Consider the following 22,959-nt stretch of genomic DNA (forward strand, 5'->3'; position numbering starts at 1 on the left):
TGCTGGAACTTAGAACTAACAAGTCCAGAAGAAACTGAATGTATCTCACATAGCAGTATTGCTGTGACACATGGCAGCTGTAAAGCACAGCCTGTCACCAGCTGTGGGGCAACATCCCCTGACACTGCTGCCCAGAGCTGTGTGTGCCCCATCCCTGGAGGTGCCCAAGGCTGTGGATGGGCCCTGGGCAGCCTGAGCTGGTGGGGGGCATCCCTGCCCGTGGCCGGGGTGGGGCTGGGTGGGCCTCCAACCTCAGCCATCCCGTGGGATGATTCTGTGATGTGATGTAGTGATGGTAGAAGGGATCTTGCAGGCAGCTGGCTGCTTTCAGTGCCTGTCAGCCTGTGGGGAGCAGGAGCTGCCCAGCTGTCAGTGCTACAGCCCCATACTTCTCTGAGGCAGAACCCAACTCAAGCGTGTTGCTGTCTTTTGTAGAGCTCCTGGGGCAGGGGAGATGAGGCTGGGAGAGCAACTACAGGGGGCCACAGTGTTCTGTTTGTAACGTAGTCTTGTGTTTTCCTTTCCCAGAAGAGAAGCCAAAACCAGACCCAGTATTAAAGCCGTCTTCTCCCGTGCTCCGGGCAGAGCCCGCAGCTGAGAAGCAGGAGCTGGCCGTGCCGGTGGCTGAGCCCACCCCACCACACACCCCACCAGCACCTGCCGCTGCCCCATCACTGCCCCTCATCCCGCTCACATCTGCTGCCACTTCTGCTCCTGCTAAACCCTCACCCACTGCCGACCCTGAGGAGGGATGTGAAGTCGCTTCCCCCCAGGAGGAGGCAGTGCCTCTCCTCAGCGCCGTGCCCTGCACAGTCGTGTCAGACCCTGTGCCTGCAGAGGAGCCCCGTGGTGAGGCGTGCCAGGAGCCCGGCAGTGATGCAGCGCCTGGTGATGCTCTGGTGACTGCTAGCACGAGCACAACTGATGAATTGAACGGAGTGAGTGAGAACGTTGCTGCTGCAGAGATCGGGGCTGAGGTGGCAGTGGGGGATGCCGTGCCGCACACTGCTGACCCGCAGGAACCAGGGGCAGCTCCTGGGGACCTGGGGACCGAGGTGCCCCCCAGCACCCCCTGTGCAGCCCCGTCCCCGCCACCTGCCCCTGCACCTAGCCCTCCTCCTCCTTCCATTCCTCCTCCACCTGCTGCTGTGACCACTACAGCCCCTTCCCCACCACTGCCTCTGCCTCCCAGTGCCCCCCCTGCTCAGGGAGATGTGGAGGGAGAGGAGGGCACAAGGACTGCTCCCAGTGAAGAGCTGACAGATAATGAGAAGAAGGAAGAGACAGAGGCCGATGGGCAACCAGAGGAGAGCGTGGAGGCTCCGAGCTTAAGCTCTAGCAAGAGTACTGTCCCAGGTAGGTGGCTGGCAGCGTGGGGCATGCAGCAGAGCCAGGGGGAGGGCTCGTTGGGGCTTCTCTGTCAGGTATTCCCATCTATACCTGTCCCTGGGAAGTCTGATTCCATCACATGGATGTTGGTTTGATCACAGAATGCTAAGTTTCATTTGCAGCAACAAAACAACCCTGGATAATTGTTCATAAAAGAAGTAGCCAGTTTTGCACGTGCATCCTGGCATCGACAACTGTTAGCCAGTACATTGGCTTTCACAATTGAGAAAGGAGTATTTCTCAAGTTGTGGAAGGTGTCACTGGGAGCGGGTTGCTGTGAGGTTGATGCTTCAGGGGGAGTGAAACATTCTCAAGTTAGGGTTTGGACTCTGCCCATCCTGTCAGGCAAAATGTGGCTGGTCAAGTGGAAGTGGTAAAGAGAGGGAGATGCTTTTCCATAGACTCTGCTGGAAACCAAAGGCTTGGGCAGCCTTTGCTTCAATCACAAAATCAGTTCTGTTACACTATTAAATAAGCATGTGTGCTTGTGTCAGAATTTAGGCTGGTAACACTGGCAACAAATCACGAGCATGTTGGATTAAAGGGTTTGTATCTTAGTGTACTGTGTGGTTTCTTTTCCCCTTCAGATGAGAAAGGTCATTAGAGTAAATCACTGCAAATCCTAGAAATATTATGTGGTATTTTCTTTGAATCAGTTGTCCAGGGATATTAATGGCAGTGGAGCTGTTAACCTGCTTTAAAATTGAATTATAAACCAAGCTCATGAGAAACGGGATGCTGGAGTGGGAGGTGTTCTGCTGGGGGATGCCACCAGGGACAGCCTGCTGATGGCTGCTCACCAGGTGGTGGTTACCTGTTATGAAGTGTCTGTGGAGAAGTGCCTCACCAGGACCTCACCTCCAACACACTCTGGTTTCTGAGGTTCTCTTTTGCCTTGCACAATCCTTGCAGTGCCGTTAATGAACTCCTAGCTGTCAGAAGGACCATTCAGAGCTCCAGCAAGGAGTTGTGGAGCAATTATTTTCACAGAATCACAGAATCATAGGGATTGGAAGGGACCTCTAGAGTTGCTTGGATGATTTTGTTAGTACTGCACTGAAACAAAGCCTCTGTGAGGCTGTGGCTGCTCCACTACCCTGCATGGTTAACACCAGCATGCAGGAGGGAAGCACATTGCTCATGTTCTGATAGATGCATGCTTGTCTTGCAGCCTCAACAGCTGTAACTGCACCAAAGACGTGGAAGAAACCAAAAGAGCGAATCCAGGCCACCGAGGAGGTGACAGAGGTGGAGGCAGAGGTGAGGGAGTGCAACGCTCTGCTTTCCATGTTCAATGATGATGTTGATGTCTTCAAAGGGTGTTTCAGAGGCACTGCTTCCTTCATCTCGCAAGGACTCAAGGCAGACTTTTTGGGGAGCATCTGCCAAACTCTGATATTCCCTAGCATCTCTTAGGCCTGTGGCTTTTGGCTGTTCCCTAGCCTTGAAGCTCCAAATTTTCTTCGTTCATGCCTAATTGAACACTCCTGGCATTCAAAAATGTGGAGTCTTTAATGCTGTCCCAAGGAGAAATGGGCTTGAACCCTTTAAAAGTGCACCATGTGGAGGGCCCAGGGCCACTCTGGTGACATTTGGGACATTCTTTTGCTGCACAGTGATGTCATTGTGATGTCAGTGCCAGAGAATGGCTATCTGATAGAGAAGCTGGGCGGGAAAAAAGCTGACATCTGTGCAAAACCGTCTCACCTGCAGTGGGTGGCAAATAGGGAGCGTCACCTTTGCTGCCATTCTGATAGAGATGGTGCAGGGAGAACCTCTTTCTTTAGTGTCCTGGGTAAAACTGGCAATAGAACTTCTCAAAGAGGGAGAGAGAGTAGAAATTGTAACCATTCAGAATGCCCTGTGCTGGTGTGTGCTGAGGAGGGGTGCTGACTGAGCTGCCCCAGCAGGTGCTCTCCACACATTCTCCTGTCATTGCTGGTGAAGTCCCATCTCTGCACCCTTCGGTATTTTCACCAGTGCTAAAGCAGAACATTGTACCATTTTACCTTGCAAACCTGAAAAAAGTGTTACAGAGGATGCAGTGCTTTAGGCTGAGAGGTGAGAGGATCAAGAGCCTCTCCCAGAGCACCCCAGCCTCCTGCCTTTTGTTTCATGGTTGTGATGTCTCCCAGGAGATGTGGATTCCTAGCACCTTCCCTGTGTGAATTCAGAATAAGGCTGTGTCCTCAGAGAGCTCTAAAATTAACAGCAAGAGAGTCAGTACATGGTGTGGTTAGCCCTTGTGTGGGGAGGGTTAGTAGAAGAAGCACACACATCGCTGTTAGGCTGCAGGGTAAATGGGAGCTGTCAGCAGCCATTGGACTCTGCAAGGGTTCTGATGTCATCTCTGTATTTCTGTCTGCTTCAGCCTAAAGTAGAAGAGGAGCTTTTGAGTGACAAAGTACTTGAATCTGAACAGGACAATATGAGCCATGGGTTTCAGCTTGAGAGAGACCCCTCTGAACTTAAAAAAGTGAAATCTGTGGAAGAAAACGGAGAGCAGGAAGCAGAACCTGTCCGTAACGGTGCTGAGAGCATGTCAGAGGGAGAGGGGACTGACGTGACCTCGGGCTGCACAGAGGGCTCCGCCGAAGGGCCCGCGCTACAGTACAAGCCAGGTAAGCACGCTCGGGCTCCCGCAGGTTTACGTGCCCTCTGCCTTCTGGGATTCACAAACCCATGGACTCAGGGAAGCTGCACGTGAGCAGACACAGTTGGAATGTATGGAAAAAGAAGGAGGCAAATGCTTGGTCATCAGTTCAGGCTCTGCTGCTGAGCTGTGGGCGTGCAGTTTTTCTGATTAAAATACACAGAGTGGGCTCAGAGAACAGCGGTGAGTGCCCCATTCCTGGAGGTGGCCAAGGCTGTGGATGAGCCCTGGGCTGCCTGAGCTGGTGGGGCAGCCAGGCCACGGCAGGGGTGGGGCTGTGTCGCTTCTGAGCTCCCTTCTGTGAGTGTGACACTGCACTCTTGTTGCTGGTCAGTGCTGTGTACAGTCTGCCTGGGGGTGTCCTGTCATTCACTGAGACCACTCAGAGGCCCAGCACTCTATAAATGCACCTTATTAAAAGAGACCTTGGGACTGTCTCACTTTGCTGTTGCTGCTGATCTTTAAGTGATTTCTTATTCAGGTGAAGCTTTCTCAAAATAAATTAAGTCATTTGCTTAGGAGCCTGGAAACTACGAGTGTGAAGCAAATTAAGGAAAGACCTTGAGAGGAGATCTGCTTGAGAGGAGGCTTCTGTAGGGATCAGGGTGCTGAGAACCCAAAATTAGTGATAAAGGACTGAAATAAAGAAATAAGATAAGGCTTTAACAGCAGATCTGAATGGACAGATCAAAGCACAGCAACGCTACCTGGCATCCGTGGAGCACAAAGATGGCATCTCCTGCAGATGTGAAATGTAAAGTGAGATGATGTGGGCTCCAGTTGGGGTTAGTTATTAGCTCTGTGTGGCACTGGGCTGGCTGTGTGCACCCAGTTGCTTATGTTCTTTTAACATGATGTATGTTTCTCTCCTCGCTGCCTAGTGGACTTCGAAATTAAAATTTAAGCCCAGTTTCCTACACAGCATTAGCTAACTCTGCCCTTTGGATTTAGCAGAAACACATCTTTGAGAGCGGAGGTTTTGGTCCCTGTGAATCTCAGCAGCTTCTCTCGTTACAGAGCAGTGGAAGCCCCTGGACCCAGATGGGAAGAAGCAGTATGACAGGGAGTTCCTGCTGGACTTCCAGTTCATGCCTGCCTGCATCCAGAAGCCAGAAGGGCTGCCTCCCATCAGCGATGTGGTTCTTGACAAGGTGAGAGGAGAGCCGATCAAACAGGTGCGTGCAACCCCTTTGGTTTTGTATTTTTTCTTAATGTATTAAGCTCTCTGATGCATGCTTCGTCCTTCACTGTTTTGGCAAAGCCTTCTTCAGGAAGGGGAAATACTTGTCTCATGTCACATCACGAGATTTGTTGACTAGTGAATGAACACAGGCGATTTAAAATCTGAAGCAGAGATTCTTAATGGGCTGTATCCTGGATTACGTTATCCTGAGCTTCTTTAAAATTGAAAATGCTGCCTTACAGCCACTAAGACCCAAGGATGTTAGCAAAGCAAGAGCAAAAGGAGAGCCAGTGTCTTTTATGAATTCAGTTCTGCCACTAGGAAAGCATAGCCCTGCTTGTGGGCAAGCTGTTGTTTTCATCTGAAACAGTTGTGTTTGTACTTATGAGCAGGTCTAATAAAAGATGATTAATACATTGGCTCTCAGAAAGCTTTGTGATTTTAACCAGCCTTATTACAGGTGTGCCTTTCCCCCCGTACATCTGCTGGGCGGGCTGCCAGCAAGTCCCTGTTCCCATCTCTTTTAGAGCTGTGCAGTTCTAGTGGATTTGGGTGTAACCAGTGCAGGCTTGTTCTTAAGATTCAAGCACAGCTCAGGGTGTAGGTGATTCTCACATGTAGAAATGTTTCCACTCTGAATTTCACGCCCAGACAAATTGTGACACGCAGCATTGTTCTCAAAATGATTCCATCTACCTGCTAGTTTTCTGTGTTGGCTTCTCACTGCTCTGTCTGCTCTTGGGCTGCCTGTGCTTGGCCAGCTGTCTGTTGCGTTAACACCACAGGGATTTGTTTGAGGGAAGGTGGCAGCTTTGAGATCCTGAACCAAGAGGGTTATGTTCATTGTGCACAGAATGGGCCTGTGCTGCCATAGTTTTATCTTCCTTAAATCATGTTCAGCCTTGAAACGTTTCTGAACGCCCCATACTTCTGCAGTAGCCACCTGCGGAAAGCATTAAGTGCACTTTTAGTGTAATGGGAAAGTATCATACTTGCCTGGTTTGTTAAAAGAGTAATTTGGATATTAAATATAAATATTATGGTTATAGCAGAGGCTAAACCTCATAGAGCTGCGGTAGCTGCAGCACCCACTGACAAGGCCATATTTCTCTGCTCCATGATACAGGTCAACCAGCCCAAATTGCCACTGAGAACTCTGGACCCTCGGATACTGCCTCGAGGCCCAGACTTCACACCCGCCTTCGCTGATTTTGGGAGGCAGCCTTCTGGTGGAAGAAATGTGTCTGGAAGTGTGAGTTTTACCCAGCTTGCTAATTTAACTGATCTTGGCACTCATGAAGTCCATCCTCACGTGTTTGGGCATTTTCCAATATTCCAGTGGTTCTGGTTTTGTCAGGTTTGAATGCAAGGGAGATATTTTCTTGGCTGTCAAGGTTTAGGAAAATAGGCAAAACTCTGTGGATGTCTTTAATTGGTATGTATTGGTCTTAATGTGGACTTGATCTCCTCCTTCCCCTTTTCCTTCTTGAGAGGTGTGGAAACATATTTCCATGCTGTGGATTTGTCAGTCACGTGTGGAGGTGCACGTATGTCATACAATGACATGTTGCCATACTTTGGTCACTTAATTCCTCATTTTTCTGCCTTTTCCTCTGCTTTCCTTACACCTTCCTTCTTTGCCCTTTTCCTGGCCTTCACCCTGCTTCTGAATTCCTCCTTGCTGTCTGTGCTGTCGTTCTTGGGGCTGCAGCCAGGTCGGAGCTGCCTCAGGTGCCATCACTCATCTTCCACCCCTCTCTGAATTCATTCAGTTTGTTTACCTGGTTGCATCCAACAGTGTATCCGTCACTTGCCATTCAAATCCGCTGGTTCCAAAGACTGAATAAACTTGACTTCTGAGTGTGCAGACTTCTGGATTTTGGAGCCAAGCCCCGTGGTCATACTGCAGACTTTGGGTTGCTGTAGTGCTTCTGGTCTGGGAGCAGTCTCGTGGCTGGTGCCTCGGTGCTGGGCCACGTGTCCTTGTCTTCGAGTGGTCTCGGTTTGTCTCAGAGGACAGCGTGGTCCCAGGGCGTGCCGCTCTCTGAGGTTGCCGTTGCTTGCTGTGTTTAGTGACGCCGCTGTAGGCTGCAGGTTGTACCCAGCACTGTCCATCCTTCCGTGCGCTGATGTGCTGAGCCCTGTGGCACCGCAGGGTGACACCACTGTTACTCTTTCTCTTTTCACAGGCCTGCAAAGTGCAGAGCGGCCCTGGATTGCCGTCCCTGGCTCGGTGCGGTTCCCCAGCATGCCCTCTCTTGGTCTCGCCTCACCCACCATTGAGGAACCTGCCAATAGGGGTAAGCCACATCCCCCCTTCTTTCCCCATCTTTGCACCTTTTTGTAGAGTTTGTTGTTTTTTTTTTTTTCCCTAACGCCCTGTTGATAATGAACTACTGGCAGAAGGCTTTACAAAAAGGTGCAATATTGTTTTAAAAGAACAAAAAAAAAAAAAAAAGAGAAACAAGACTTGCATTGTACCCCTCTAGGCAGTCTTCAGTGGTGGGTGGGACAGCACCAGCTGAGGGCATGCTGGGACGTTGGCCTGAGCGGGATCCGCGAGGGGTCTGCACTTTGCAGACCTATGGAAAGGGGGAGAAAAGGTAAGTGCTGCTTGCCCCGTCCATTTGGAGCATCCCGCACATAACATACATCCTACATCTGCACCTTGAAGGGCAGCGCCTCTCTTTGCATCTTCCCCAAGGAGGGCCGGGAGGGGATGTTGCTGTCCTGTGGTGTTGGTGTGAAGGATGAGCGCCTTTCAGCCCAAGCAGAGGTGGCTGTTAGCTCCTTGTGGCGCATGGCAAAGCCCGTGTGTGCGCTGTCTGTCTGCTTGGCCATCCCACCTCTGCAGAGGTCATGCTCATATGCCATCCAAAGCCACCGCGTGCTCCTTCCCCTTGAAATAACGTGCTAACAAGCTTACAGCACGTGGAAATCTCTCATTTTGCTTCCTTGGCTTTGTCTTTCCCCCCTTCTTTTCCATTCAGTGTTTTGTGTTACTGTTTTCAGGCTGTAACAAACACCAGCTCAGATGGGATCAGGAGTGCCATTATGCAGGAATGAAACAAACAGCTTTTCGCTGTAGGGATGAAGGTAGAGGTAGAGCCGGGTGCCACCGGGGAGAAGTGCTTGGTCCTTCAGCTACACACACCCCCACTGGCAGCTCTGGGCTCCCTTGTAGGGTCCTGCTGCTGGGAAGCTGTGTTGCTGTGCTCTGTACTCCCCTGAAGGGAAACTGTTCCCTGCTCCCACCTGTCCCCAAGGGAGAAGCAGCTCTGTAGTTTCTTGGATGCTGCGGTGTCCTTACCGCAGCTGGAGAGCAGCAGGTGTGAGGCTTTGGCTCCTCAGTGGGACCCGTCCACGCCTCTGCTCTCCTTTTTGCCCCTGTTGATCTGGAGGACAGATTAATTAGCAACATGTGCTAAGTGCCTTTCATGTAAAATACGAGTGTGGTGCAAGCTGTTGTGCTGCAGTCACCGGAGTCAACGGAACTATTCTTCCTCACGGGGCCTGGGCTGTGACAGGAGGCCAGGCGTGAGCTCAGTGCCTCTTTCTGCTTTGTAAATTTGGAACAAAAAATGGACAGCTCTTCCTGTTCAAAGTTTGTGATTTATATTTTTTATCTCACATTCAAAGGAGGCCTCTGTTCACTTCTAAAACTTAATCAAACACTCAGCCACTTTGAACTGAATTTATTTGCATGTATTAAAAAAATAATCTTAAACAAAGCCTTTGTTTTATTAACGCCTGTAAAGGTGTGGTCTCAGAGGCAGCAGATTGGAGTGAGCTGTGAGGACAGCCTGCATCTCCCCCTGCAACACGCTGATGTTCTCCAGGGTGTGAGTGCTGTCTGCACCACCAGCTTTGAAGGGAGATGTGATCAGTGCCTGCAAGGAGGTTACTCAGGAGCTGTGGTGGTGCCACACTCTGTGGTTTGGTGGTCCCTCTCTGTGCCAGAGACATGGGACAGCTGCCACTTGCCTCTCTTGGGGCACAGGTTATTCCAAGGCTTTGGGTTCTCAGGGTGCATGGCCAACTGGAGCTTTCTGTGGCCATGGAGGTGTGTATTGAGATCTGGTGCATCCAGCTGGCAGCAGCAGCTCATCTGTTGCTTTTCTTGTCTGATTTTTCAACAGAAAGGAAGCTTCCTTGTCACGTGGCTGCACATTTGCGGTGTGGTGTTTGTTGGGGGGTAGCATCTGTGGCTGCAGATGGCACGAAGCAGTGCAGGCACAGAGCTGGGTGCCTGCTGGGGGTGGGTGGTTGCAGGAGGGTCTGCAGGAGCGACCCACAGCTGCTCTGTGTCCAACCACAGGGAGAGCCACACTGCATCATTGTACTGCTGCGTTCTCGGGAGCTTGGTTTCTTTGGTGGCTTTGTTCTGGTCATGGTGTGCACCCAGGACTCTTTGCACAGTGTCCCATGTCTGTGTGGTGCAGCCCTCTTCTATCCACACCTACCGAGCGTGCCACAGCACAGGGCTGTCACCTTCTGACAGCATCCCATCTGCTCACACCTACCTTGCTAAAACCATGTGCTTCGAGTTGCAGATAGTAGTTAACAGAGGGTGGGTTTCTTGTTTTCAGTTGCACAGCAATGAATTTGGGGCTGATACGTGGCCTGGGAGGCAACATCTAAGATCAGTTCCCATGTATGTTTAGTGCAGTTGTCAGAATAACAGAGGTGGTTGGGCCTCTGCAGCACTGGCTCGGCCGCTTTGCTGAACAAAGATGTGCTTTAATGGTTCGCACAGAGCTTCCTGCTGTCCACTGAAGAGATTAATTACTTCTGTTGAAGAGAACAGGTTTTGGTAATGGTATTTTACTGTGCTAATTTTTACATGGAGTTAAGAGGTTTCTAATAAATGAGTTTGGAAATGCGAGCACCGTGGGGAAATAATAACCTCAGTACCACGTGTGATGTGTACAGTCCTTACCAGCTCCCAGGTAATGGGTGGGGAGTTTGCGGGCACAGCTGATGGGAACCTCCCCACTGCTGGTGGCTCCCATAGTGACGTGGGGGAGTGGGCACCCTGCTTCTCTTTCTTTTTCTGTGAAGGTGTGGAGTTCAATCCATACCTGTTAGAATTCACACTTTCCAGTGCAGGAGCAGCACCGATGTTCATTGCGCTTTATATAATAACTGTCTTAAAATGGCTCTCATGTCTGAAGCGAGCTCCAGTAAGACTTAGTGTTTTATCAGAGCTGCTGATTAATCACTGCCTAATTGCTTGGGATGACGTGTTTGAAATGCACCAGTAAGGACTTACCTAATCCTTCAGTACCTCGGTGACACAGCTCCTGGTTTCCATGAGGCTGAACTCAGTCCCACAGTGCTTACGTAGCATCTGGGCACGGCCGAGGTGCGGGCATGGCTCCGTAGGCAGCGGTTGGCCCCGTCTGCTTCGGGAAGGGCTGCTGGGAGAAGCGTGCTCAGTGCCCACGTGGTCCCTGCAAGCAGCTGCAGTGCTGCGTGGCTGCGGAGGGAGCCCTGAGCATCCCAGGACGAGCTGGTGGCTGACCTGCCACCCTCAGTGTCTGCTGCTGTATACCCTGGAGTGCTCTCAAGACACGTGCTTAAAAGGGGATGTAACAAGGGATGTTTTTGTCCTAGTTATTGAATGTTGGACCGAGAAGATCTCAGCCGGGCCAGAGGAGAGAGCCCAGGAAGATTATCACAGTGTGTGTGAAGGAGGATGTCCACCTGAAGAAGGCAGAGAATGCCTGGAAGCCAAGCCTGAAACGGGAGAACCAAACCGAGGACCCTGAAAATGTCAAAACCCAGGTGAGAGCATAGCCAGCGCTGCTCCGAGCGAGGCTGACTGCAGCCAAGGAGAGGGGATAGTTTGCCTTGGCTGTTGCATAAAGGCAGTGCATTGCACCTGGAGTTGCAGCTTTCCTCTGCCTTTATCTTTTTTTTTCCCCGTGTTTAGAGTTTAAATGGCGAATACCAGACAACCTACTACCTCTCATCCAGGGTTGTTTTTCTATTGCTGTTCTAGTCAAGTATTTCAGACTCCATTCTAAAGCAAACAACCTCAAGCTTCCAGCACAGAACTTGCTTTGCATCCCCTTTTAGACTGCATTTCTGAACTGAGCATCAGTCACGCTGAGGTTCCTCTGTGGGACTCCCCTAGCTCATGCTGCCCAGCTCAGCCGTGCTTTCTTGAAGCTTTCTCTGTGTCTCTCTCCCACTCCTTCCCTCCATGTGGCATCCACAGTAGGTGAGGTACTTGCCTTGTGGTAAAGCTTCTCATTCCTAGGATAAGTGGACATAGCCATGGAGGACACTGCAGTTCTGTCCTCGGGGTTAGCAGGAACTTTGTTGACCTAGTTATCATCAAGGTAGTTTTTTCTTTATGCCTTAAATATGGAAAAAGTTGTTTGTGTCTGGGTGAGGGAGGATGTAACTGCTCCCTGTTAATTTATGTTTTGTAGATAAATTGATAGCAAAGAAGAATATTTCAGCTGGGTGACAGCAGGGCTTTGTGCCTCAGTTGTGCTTGAAAGGAAAGTACTTGAATGTTCCCAGAAACCCTGCACAGCGGCTGTGAGCTGAGGCAGCCCATGGCTAGCTCAGGGCTGAAGCTGAAATGCACACAAATGAGTGTTTGTCTGTAACTCAACTTTCTAAAAGTTACTACAGCACTTCTCTGTTCTCCTCAAAAATGCATCCTAGCTCGTTCCTGAAAGCCACCGTGTGCCTGTTTGGTTGGTGCTGCTCCTTAAGGCTTGTCTGTCATTTAGGAGCTGTTCCGCAAGGTACGAAGCATCTTGAACAAGCTGACTCCCCAGATGTTCAATCAGCTTATGAAGCAAGTTACAGACCTGACAGTAGATACTGAAGAGAGGCTAAAAGGAGTCATCGACCTGGTCTTTGAGAAGGCCATTGATGAGCCGAGCTTCTCAGTGGCATATGCAAACATGTGCAGGTGTCTCGTAACGGTAAGAGCTGCCTGAGTCCAGTGGGAATCACTCCTTGGAGTGAGCACTCTGCACCTTATCCTCACCCACTGATGGGCGTTAATATAAGCATGGAAAGAGCAGAGTTGAATGTTAATTTCTGAACTTAAATAATAAAGAATTTATGTTGTGCATTTCTTCCTCTACATTTGTTGGGCATGGCAAGCGTTGCTTGGAGTGACTTGCTGTTTGGAGTGGAAGGCACCAGGCATTTTGCTGTGCCTGGCTGAGAGATGATGTGAATCATGTTTAGAAAGTCTGGTTTCTCCCTCTCATTCGGAAGGGGAGCCCAGGGTGCAGAGCCAGGCTAGCTTTCAGATGCTGACTTGAGGACAAACCAGCCCCCTCCTCCCCCAGCGATGATTTCCATGGCATGCCATAAAGGAGCATGGCCCCAAGGTCTTCCATGTGCAATAGCAGTGTTTTTAAGCAGTGTGACTTTAAGGGGTGTAGTGAATGTACCCTGTCTCCAGGTAGAGGTGGTATCAGCCAAATTCTGAGTGTGGCTTTACATATGGAATCTAAAACGACTGGAAATTGTGGCACGGTGCTTAACTGTCACGGCTGTGCAAAGTCGCACTGCTCAATACGAAGTACATAGTGAAATGTAATGGGTGGCTTATAGCACACCTCGCTTGTGCATGGACCTTAGCTGTATTTCTGCTGATGTTTTGCTTCCTCTTCCTGCAGCTGAAAGTGCCCATGGCAGACAAACCTGGGAGCACAGTAAATTTCCGCAAGTTGCTGTTAAATCGGTGCCAGAAGGAATTTGAAAAGGACAAAGCTGACGACGATGTCTTTGAAAAGAAGCAGAAAGAGCTTGAAGCTGCTACCACTGTAAGTGGAATATTTCCCCACAGACACTCGAGAGCCCTTAGAAAAGGATCTCTTTTGAAGGCTGTGGCCAGTTTGGGGGGAATATCAGGGTAGTTTTATTCTGTTGTTGTGGCTGAATGTAATAAATACTTGCCTTGATGAGTGTGTTTAGAACAGCTGCTTTTTGGCTCTTAGGAGAAAAAGAGTAAACAGGAACAACAGCAACTGTGGTTGTAAAACTGGCTCTTTTGAAGAGTCCTGTGCTCTTTGAACGTGCTTTTTAAAGCTGTTTTTCTGCTTTACAGCCAGAGGAGAAGACACGGCTCCATGATGAGCTGGAAGAGGCCAAGGACAAAGCCCGGCGGAGATCCATTGGGAATATAAAATTCATTGGCGAGCTTTTCAAACTGAAAATGCTGACAGAGGCTATCATGCATGACTGTGTGGTAAAGCTGCTAAAAAACCACGATGAGGAGTCCCTCGAGTGCCTTTGCCGCCTGCTAACTACCATTGGCAAGGACCTGGACTTTGAGAAAGCAAAGGTAGGGAAGGGCCAAGAGCGAGAAATGAGGCTGTGTCTGGGCAGGGGTGGAAAAATGAGTGTGGGGTGTTTTTATTTGAGGATTTTTTTTCATCTGGAATTTTTTGCATGGCACGAGGATGTCAGCTGCTCCTCTGCACGTTTCGTCACTGCCTGGCCTTGCTCCTGCCTCCCTGCCCCTAGCTTGTAGATTCTGTGCTGTTTGCAGAGCTGGTTTCCAGTTGCAACTTGTTCCCAAGCATTTAATCCAAGTTCACATTCTTAAAGTGCTCACTGTATGCTGTGGGTTCCTAAAACATTATGTTGTTTCTAAAACATGAAGCTGGTTTCTTTCCCATGGAGGGTTTGTAGAAATCTACTGTTAAATGTATTGTTTTGGGTTACATTTACCAAAACCTGGTGAGCTGCCCAAACCCCCAAACCTGGAAATTGGCAGGTGTGTTCCTTCTGTGTCATCATCTCCAGCTGTGCTGGAATGGAGCAGCTGTTTTGCAACTCACTGCTCTGGGGTCCTCCTGCCCGACTTCCCAGCAAATGCATATGCAACAGGGAGTGTTGTGTGATCCAGGAGCTCCTATTGGTGCAGGCAATCTGCAAAAGCTTGGGATGAAACAGCACTGAAGGCTTTTGCCAGAAATCAGTCGGGCTCAGCTCTGGAAACAAACTGAGCTAATTGCTTTCAGCTGCTCAGCAGAGGGAGGGAGTGCTTTTACAGCACAGATTGCAGGGATTGCAGTGGGTCAGTCCTGATCCATATGGCCACTCCTTGGAGAAGCAGTTTCCCAAACTGCCGTGTGGGGCATTGCCCAAAGCAGTATAGTTTGCCACTCATCCCCCAGGCTGTATACCTTGTGTCATTAACTAGCAGTGTGTGCATTGTTTGAAAGTGACAGAAAGAGGGATTTAAATTTCTCCATGTGCTTTGGGAAGAAAACAGTGTCTGACTTCTGAGCAGTAGCTGAGGTCACGCTGGATGAATCCTGGACACTGTTGCAGCCTTTGTTAGCGTGGAAATGGTGTAACAGTGGGCTGGGTGTGCTGCCAGGGCTGCAGCCCATGTCCTGTCCTTGTAGTTGTTCTTCATATTGGGACTGAGTGAGAATCCCTCATTTCATGGAGCAGATGCTGTATGTGGCGGTGAGTTATGATTACATTTTCTGGAAGAAGTCCACTTCAGATGTTTTTCCCATCATTCATGTCTTTGGAAACCTTTGCTCATATGGCTGAAACTTTCCAGAGCAAGGCTGGGACCAAATTTTAGTAAAGTTTTTCTTGTTTGTGTAGGTGTAAGAAAAAGGACTTAGCAGGTTCTTAATGCGGAGAAGGGGAAACATATAAAACTGCCCTTTGTGCAGCCTGGCAAGCCAAATCCAGACTTAGTGAAGGCTTTCCACTTTGTCTTAGTGAAGATTTGGCTTCTTTACGTCGTGACTTTTTGGGAGAGAAGCCATAGGATGGCATGTAAGGGTTCTGGGGTTCTGAGCTACAGCTCAGACTGGAACAGCTTCACACCATGCATCCACTCTTTTGCCTGTTGACCCCACCTGGGACATGTCTGGGAGGTAAAGCAGCAGACCAATGTTTTGTTCCCATTCAGTCACCTGGACCCGTTTTCCTCGGGCTGATATGGGCACATGTGCTCACAGTTAGGGCAGAGCTGCTCTTCCTGGTGCCAGCAGGTTGCAGGAAGACAGAATATTGATTTCTTTAATGTGTGGCAAATTTCTTCTGTGCATGGAGAGGATTTAGATGACCTGAGTGATGAAAAGTGAGGTGGAAATGTGTGCTGAAGGATGGGAGTGCCTGCAGACCTGTGCCTCATTTCCTGCACAGTGCACATTCACGTCCACCCCACACAGACTCCAAGCACACCGTGAAGTCTGGGTCCCAGCTGTGCTTCTGACATAGAGGTGCTGCAATCCAGAACCTGCTGCCTCTCAACACAGGAAGTGTTTTCATTATCTTCCAAAACACATTGATGATGTTTCTCTTGTGCAGCCTCGCATGGACCAGTACTTTAACCAGATGGAGAAGATTGTGAAAGAGAGGAAAACGTCTTCAAGGATTCGGTTCATGCTGCAGGATGTAATAGATCTAAGGCTGGTAGGTACCAACCCAAGCAACAGAGCACATTCTCTTGCACACCTCTTGCTGGAACAGCCCTCACACGAGATCATGCAGTACAGTATTTACAGGGTGAGATCTGTACTCTTTGTTATTCAAAAGTTTGGCTGTTCAGTATGTTTGTCTTTTTTTCTTTTGTCTTAGTAAAGTCCAGGGCTGACAGACAGATGTACTGATTTACTAAATACTGCCTGTTCTGGTTCAGGTAATTAGGCTACAGAAATGAAAAGTTGGAGACCTCTTAGTGCAGACACAAAGCAGACAGGGATCTGCGCCTTTTGTAACCAAGAGAGGGTTTTGAACAGTGCCAAATTGTTAGACCTGGGCTCTCAGTGAAGAGGGCTTCTGACCATAGGGTTCCTTGTAGCTGGTTGCTCAGGAAGGCATCTAGGTGAGTCTTGAATATCTTCAGAGAAGGAGATTCCACGATGTCTCTGAGCAGTCTGTTCCAGGGCTCTGTCACTTCTGTATTTTCAGATTTTCATATTTTTTCCTCAGCCTTGGAGGGAGGGCTCCAATGAATGCTGCCAATAGTAAGCAGAGAGAGAACCACAGCGCCCGCCATCTAGCCCATCTCTTTCCTCTTAACCTAGAAATGTGCAAGATGATAGGGATTAAAATGTCTGAAATTCAGTTGTGCCTCCTCACAGTCAGGTCTTCACTGCAGCCTTCAATCCAGTAGATAAACTACAGCCAGCATGCCAGTGTTACACAGCTCTGACCTTGGTGCTGGGGTAACCACGTCAGCAGCGTGACCCAACTCCACAGAACTTCCCAGTCCCTCGGAGTGCATTATCACTAACATGTCACAAGGCTTAGGGAAGCTTAGGCCTCGTTCACTGTGCTCAAAATAACTCATTTACAATGCTCCACTCCCAGAAATGTCATGACCACATTTGTTTCTCTCTCAGTGCAACTGGGTTTCACGGAGAGCTGACCAAGGCCCGAAAACTATTGAGCAGATTCATAAAGAAGCCAAGATAGAAGAGCAGGAAGAACAGAGGAAGGTCCAACAACTCATGACCAAAGAGAAGAGGAGACCAGGTAAAAGAAAAGTCAGGTTTCTCTCTTCACTCATTTCACATCCAGTGACCACACTCAGAATCCTATAGAAAAGAAGTAAGTCTTTTTTTTCCAAAATGCAACTGGCAGAGGGTTTTGGGGCCATATCATGGCTCACCATGGATTGGCTGTTTTTTGGACAACTCCCTCGGTAAAAAATAAACATCTTAGGCTAGTAGTGCTTGGGTTTCATGTTCATGCCAGCCATACCAGAAATCTGTTCTAACAAGTTCCTTTTTGGGAGCCATATTTACTATCCATTTTTGTGTACAGCAGCACTTAATTTCAAAAGAATAGCATCTGATTTTGAGAGTAACCATATTGTCTTCAGCAGTTAAAGTTGTGAGGTGTTAACTCTGCCTGAGAAAGTGTTTTAGCATCACCTTGAACTGCTTGCAGCCCTTGAAGTTGACACTACCTGAAGATGAATTTAAAGTGACTGATGCTTTTCAAAGGCATAGGACCAAAACAGGCAAACCTGCTTGGTTTCTGAGGCATTATGATCCCTTCTACAAAAGGGACCATAAACAAAGAAAATGTGGGCAGACTTTGTTTCCGTTAGCCTGAAGTTGTTGTCAGTAGAAGGTAAGGAACTGCTTGGATGGTTCTGCATCTTGACTGGCTCTGGCACTGTTGAAATCTGTGCAGTGATTGCAGGCTTTGGTTAGCCAAGGCATGTCTTCTGCTCCTTTGGTGAACTTGTTAACACACAGTATGTGCAGCCATACTGAAGCAGAATGAGTGTGAACTGAGAAATTGTTCTGTGAACCAGAACCTGCCTTGAAAAATACTGTTTGTTTTTTTTTTAATGTTATGACTGTTCTTTAACAGTAGTGAGGCAGACATAGATACATCATGTTAATCCAAAGAAACATTCTGAAGGAGGTGATTTCTGCACAGAATTGTGGTCAGGCTCACAGAAGCATGCCATCTTCTTTTCCTTCTCATTTTGAATTGGGAGACCCACAGTCTCGCAGGGCACCATGGGGCCAGCAGGGAGGAGCTGAAGGCAGTGTGTTTGTTGTCTGCAGGTGTCCAGCGGGTTGATGAAGGTGGATGGAACACTGTGCAGGGGGCAAAGAACAGCAGAGTGCTGGACCCTACCAAGTTCCTTAAAATCACCAAGGTATGTGCCAGCACAGTGCTAATTCAGAGCAACAAGGTGCCAAGTCTTAACTGGTTGCATTTGTGTGTCTCACTAAGGAGAACTCAGGCTGACATAAATGGGTGTTTCCCAGACAGTCCTGTGTTAATAGCTCTGCACCTGAGCTTTGCCCTCAGTGTCCAGATGCTCAGAGAACCCTAAAGCAGGACCTGGAAAGACTACAGCTCTTCTGCAGATCATGCTCAGTTTGTTTCTTGTGAAAGTTGTAAAACAGCCTTCAAAGCTTAATTCACAAGGAGGAGGCCTGCTTTTGTCCTTCTGCTCTGTTTAATGCAAGTGCAGTACAAATAGACCAAGGACCACAACTGCTGCATTGTTGGAGGTGGGAGGAGTTTGCACAAAAAGATCTTTAGAATCACAACCTCTTCATCAATAAATTCACCTACAGAGCACTGTAAAATCAGTGTTCTTGTCAGACACTACTGTTCCCTCAAAATTCTACAATTTATTGTCATTCTTTGCACTCTGAATTCTATTAACTGTGCAGATGCACCCCAGGGCCATTCCTGATGCGTGGAGAGCTGTTTTACTCATCACACAAACTGAACATCTTCCAAATACTGATATGCTGTACTTTTTCCTCCTTACTGAACTAAATAATTTCTAATAAAATGAAGGTCGTGGTCATTCTTGAACGTCTTTCACTGACATTTTGGAAGCAGCTGTTTGTAATGACCTTTCTTGGTTGCATCCTCTGTTTTTGGTTAAAGATCTGTGTTCCAAAAATGCATTTAAGAGTGTTTTAGTATTCACAAGGTGGACACTTTTACAAAGTAAATACTCCGTTTGTGAATAAGGAAGCAAAATATTCTCCTGTAACCATATGTCCTGATGTGTTTTACAGCCCACAATAGATGAGAAGATTCAGCTTGTGCCTAAAGCCCAGTTGGGCAGCTGGGGAAAGGGCAGCAGTGGTGGAGCAAAGGCAAGCGAGATGGGTAAGCAGGGACACATCCTCTCCTTCTGCCTTGCTACCAGCTGTCAGAGGACACCTTTGGAATCACAGAATGGTTGGGTTGAAGGGGACATTAAAGGTCATCCAATTCCAACCCCTGCTGTGCACTGGCTGCTCCCCATCAGCTCAGGCTGCCCAGGGCCCTATCCATGGCCTTGAGCACCTCCAGGGATGGGGCAGCCACTGGGCAGCACTGCCAGGGCCTCACTGCCCTCTGAGTGAATACTTTCCCACTGACATCTGACTTGAATCTCCCCTCTTTTCGTTTAAAACCATTCCCCCTTGTCCTGTCACCATTCTTGTCAGGAGTGGGTTGGTGGGAGCAGTCATAAATGCATTCCCTAAATTGTGGTGTACTGCAATGATAACAGAACAGTGAACCCCCTCAGTAGGACTCAGTAGGTTTGAAGTGGGATTCAGCTGTCATAGAATCTTAGTATCATAGAATCACCAAGGTTGGAAAAGATCTGCAAGATCATACAGTCCAACCGTCCACCTACCACCAGTATTTTCCCACTAAAATTGTTCCTCAATTTCCCACTAAATTGTCCCTCAGTACAACATCTAAACATTTCTTAAACAACTCCAGGGACAGTGATTCAAACTGAACTCCCATGGACTTGAGGCCATTGCCTCTCATCCTGTCACTAGTTAGATGAGAGCAGAGGCCAACTTCACCTCACGTAACCTTTTTTCTGGAGTTGTAGAGAGTAATGAGGTCTCCCCTGAGTCTCCTCTTTGTTTAGGTGATGTTTGTTACCTTCAGGTCCCTCTGTAGGGCCTTCCACCCCCAAGCAGGTGAACGCTTCCTCCCAGCTGGGTGTCATCTGCAGGCTTACTGAGAGAGCACTCAGTGTCCTCATTGAAATCATCAGTAAAGGTATCAAACAGGATGTGCCCAGTGCCGAGCCCTGGGGAGCACGGCTGTGACCGGCTGCCAGCTGGGGGTGACTGTTCACCCTCGCTCAGTTCTCAGTCTCAGCCATGGGCTGCAGCTTCCCCAGGAGAATGCTGTGGGAGACAGGAACTTTGCTGAAGTCTAGATAGACTGTGTCAACGAGTCTTCCCTCATCTACCAGGTGGGTCACTCCACCATAGCAGGTTGGTCAAGCAGGACCTGCCTTTCATGAACCTGTCCTGTCCAGGCCCCGTCCACCAGTGGTCCCACACATGCTGTGTGATCTCCCTGAAGATGACTGCCCATTTAGTTCAGAAGAGGAAAAGGTGCTGCAGTCAGGGGTCTGATGTTGAATGGTGCAAGAGGGATGTTCACAGGAGCCCTGAGTTGAGCACAGCTCAGGATATCTGTCTGTGCTGGTCCAGTTACAGCCTCTCCTCTGTTCAGCTTCAGAGCAGAAGAGGAATGAGGCCATGTCATGGGTTAGCACCTGTGCCTCTGAGTGCAGTGTGCTGCTTCTGACAAATAGCATGAGCTCGTTTCTCACTCTGAGAAATCCCTCCTTTTGTTTTGTTTGTTTGGTTCCTTAGGGTGGGAGTGTTGATTTTGTGTGTTTTCTAAGCAATCAGGTGGAGAAGGCTCTACCAGCACTAATTAGCACTGAGCAGATGTGTCCCCTTGCTTTGCCTCCAGAGGCAAAGGACAAGAGAGCAGGGGCAGCCCTAACAAATGCCTTTGTGATGCTGAGGTGCTGGCCTGCTGATCTTGCCATTCCTCATTCCTCTTCTCTGTGTTGTCTCTGTGGTCTCCCAGACTCCTTACGACCAAGTGCCACTAGTTTGAACAGATTTTCTGCACTGCAACCTCCAGTCTCATCTGTATCTGCCTCATCTGCATCCTCAGAACTAGATTCTCGCAGGGCCTTAACGAGGTAAGGTTTTTTTCTGCTGAGTTTTCCCTTCTGCTCTCTGTATGCGTGCTCTTCTCACCCACTGCTCTGGTTTCCAGAAGCACACAGAACAATGAGAATTTCACAGAGCTTCCAGGAATGGCAGGGTCATTTTTTCCCCATGTGTATTTTGAGCTAACTTAAAATTCATTCATCTTTCGTAGCATATGAGAAGCAAGCAGTATTTAATTTTAAAGGAGTCATGAATGTTTTAGCTCCCACTTTGCAGTCACCCTTTCTAAAGGGCACACATGCGAGCAGTTCATAATGCATTCCAAAACGTTCAGATAAAACATTTGCAGTAAGTAGGTACAGAAGTTGAACTCGGTGGTCATGTGTTCAGCCAGGTCACTCTGTTGATCCTACAAACGTGATTAAAGTCTTGCACAAATGTAGCAAGGCTCTTAGAGCTCTCTGGCTGTCCCTGGCCCCATCCCATCAGCTGTGACCAAGCCTCTGCCTCATGCATATGTAAGGCCGCACAGTTCTCACGCACCTGATTTCACTGGGACTGCAGCCACTCCAGTCTGTAGCATGAAACATGAATTAATCCTTAATAATTCATTAATTTGAGACATGCTTTATAAATGTGTGGTTCATTGGAAGTGTCACCAGTTCTTCCTTGCAGTACACACCAGCTAGCACGCTGCTGCGTTGGTTCCTTGGTCGCATTCCATCCTCCATCAGGTACAGCTCTGGTTACCTGGGGTCTGTTCCATTTTGGCTCCATTTGAAGTTCTTTTTCAATAAATGAGTGAAAATACACCACTCATCACTACTTTACAGTGAAGCAGTGTCTTTACATCACAGATTTCACCGCTGCACATTTAAAATGGGTGCTATAATGATTTCAGTGCTTTTCTGTGTGTTCTCTGGCTCTGCTCGCTCACTCTGTGTTGGATGTGTTTGTGCATCCCTGAGACTTGTAATTATTATCAGTGGAGCTGCAGCTGTACAAAGTTGAGACAGCAGTCCTGCCAGGCTGGGGATCTGTCATTACCAGGACTGCGAGCAAGGGTTACTCATCCTGTGATGTGTTTTTGTTCTGCAGTCGTGGGAGCACAGGCAGGGAGAAGAATGATAAACCTCTCCCACCTTCCCTCTCCCGCCCCAACACCTTCCTCCGGGGCAGCAGCAGTAAGGAGCTGCTGCTTGACAATCAGGCGCAGGAGGAGCAGCGGAGAGAGATGCTGGAGACCGTGAAGCAGTTGACAGGTGGCATGGAGATGGACAGGAACAGCACAGAGGCAGAGAGGAGCAAAGCCAAGGAGATTGGTAAGCAGCTCTTCCGTGCTCAGGGGATCTTGCTGAATGCATGGAAAGGTTCACAGGAGAGTTGCTAAGTGGAAGTGATGGGTGTCTGTGCTGTGTTTTGAATGTTTGGCCCACAGTGATGCGCTGTCGAGCTGTGCTAGCTGAGAGCCTCCCAGAGGTTTGAAACACAACCGCTGCAAGCAGGTTTTAGTGTCATCTTCTGCCACCAGCTCCAACTTGGATTTCCTCAGAGCTGAAGGCTGCAGGGAACAGCAAAGCACTAGAGCATGGTGTTGTCCTTCCTGCTGGTACCCTGTTGCTCTTGCCACCTGTTTCTGGGATACAAGTCCCCAAAATCTATGTCAAGGAGCATCTTAGTATCTTTTCTCCTGTGATTAGTTGCAGAGTCCAGGCTTGAGCAGAATCAGCTTGTGTGCTTGGAGTGGCCCCCTTGATTATTTAAAGGAGATTTGCCTTTGCATTTGTTGGTTGTTCATCCCCAGCTGGTTACAGAATTTGCACAACCAGAGGATAAAACGAATCATGGGTCCAGCCTGTAGGCACTGCCAAGGATGTAGGCTTGTCCCCAGAGCAGAGCAGAGGAGGGAACTCGTTGTTCAGAAGACAGAATCCCCAGGTAGAGCTTTTTGCTCCGCTCGTTGCCAGCCCTGGTTTCATGCAGGACTCAGTGCAGCATGGTGCTAGCATCCACTGGGACAGCCTGTCACCTTGTCAGAGCTGCAGCTCCCACTTTTTGATCCTGATTTACCAGCAGGGATATACTGAGGACATTTAAGATTACATTCCTTATGGACACAGCTTTTGCAATAAGTACTGGATTTTCCTTCTTGCACATAAAGCATCCATAATCTGCTGTTTGAATAGGAATGGTGAGCAGTACATCTTGACCCCCACAGCACAGCACACAGTCACTGCTCTTGAAGATTTGGGGGTTTGAGAATGTTACTCACAGCATGTTTTAAAGGTACAGTGTACCCTCAGAAC

At 48.7% G+C, this 22,959-nt stretch overlaps 1 protein-coding gene across 10 annotated transcripts in view; it reads left to right on the forward strand.

The window, feature by feature from the left end:
• EIF4G3 (eukaryotic translation initiation factor 4 gamma 3) overlaps positions 1-22,959 on the forward strand; it is a 96,742-nt gene that overhangs the window by 61,795 nt on the left and 11,988 nt on the right. For 9 of the 10 annotated variants that reach the window (XM_065738237.1, XM_065738242.1, XM_065738239.1 and 6 more), the window contains 16 exons: positions 529-1,356; positions 2,561-2,649; positions 3,761-4,010; positions 5,060-5,217; positions 6,352-6,477; positions 7,415-7,525; positions 10,842-11,012; positions 11,975-12,172; positions 12,881-13,027; positions 13,312-13,548; positions 15,546-15,650; positions 16,583-16,715; positions 17,765-17,859; positions 18,743-18,836; positions 20,565-20,682; positions 21,752-21,975. In XM_065738237.1, coding sequence (XP_065594309.1) covers positions 529-1,356; positions 2,561-2,649; positions 3,761-4,010; positions 5,060-5,217; positions 6,352-6,477; positions 7,415-7,525; positions 10,842-11,012; positions 11,975-12,172; positions 12,881-13,027; positions 13,312-13,548; positions 15,546-15,650; positions 16,583-16,715; positions 17,765-17,859; positions 18,743-18,836; positions 20,565-20,682; positions 21,752-21,975 — 3,084 coding nt within the window. The remainder of the gene's footprint in view (positions 1-528; positions 1,357-2,560; positions 2,650-3,760; positions 4,011-5,059; positions 5,218-6,351; positions 6,478-7,414; positions 7,526-10,841; positions 11,013-11,974; positions 12,173-12,880; positions 13,028-13,311; positions 13,549-15,545; positions 15,651-16,582; positions 16,716-17,764; positions 17,860-18,742; positions 18,837-20,564; positions 20,683-21,751; positions 21,976-22,959) is intronic. The other variant, XM_065738240.1, reaches the window with a different exon arrangement.

This window comes from Cyrtonyx montezumae, unplaced genomic scaffold (assembly GCF_038088225.1).
Source record: "Cyrtonyx montezumae isolate F1298 unplaced genomic scaffold, pur_monq_1.0 scaffold_21, whole genome shotgun sequence".
Taxonomy (NCBI): domain Eukaryota; kingdom Metazoa; phylum Chordata; class Aves; order Galliformes; family Odontophoridae; genus Cyrtonyx; species Cyrtonyx montezumae.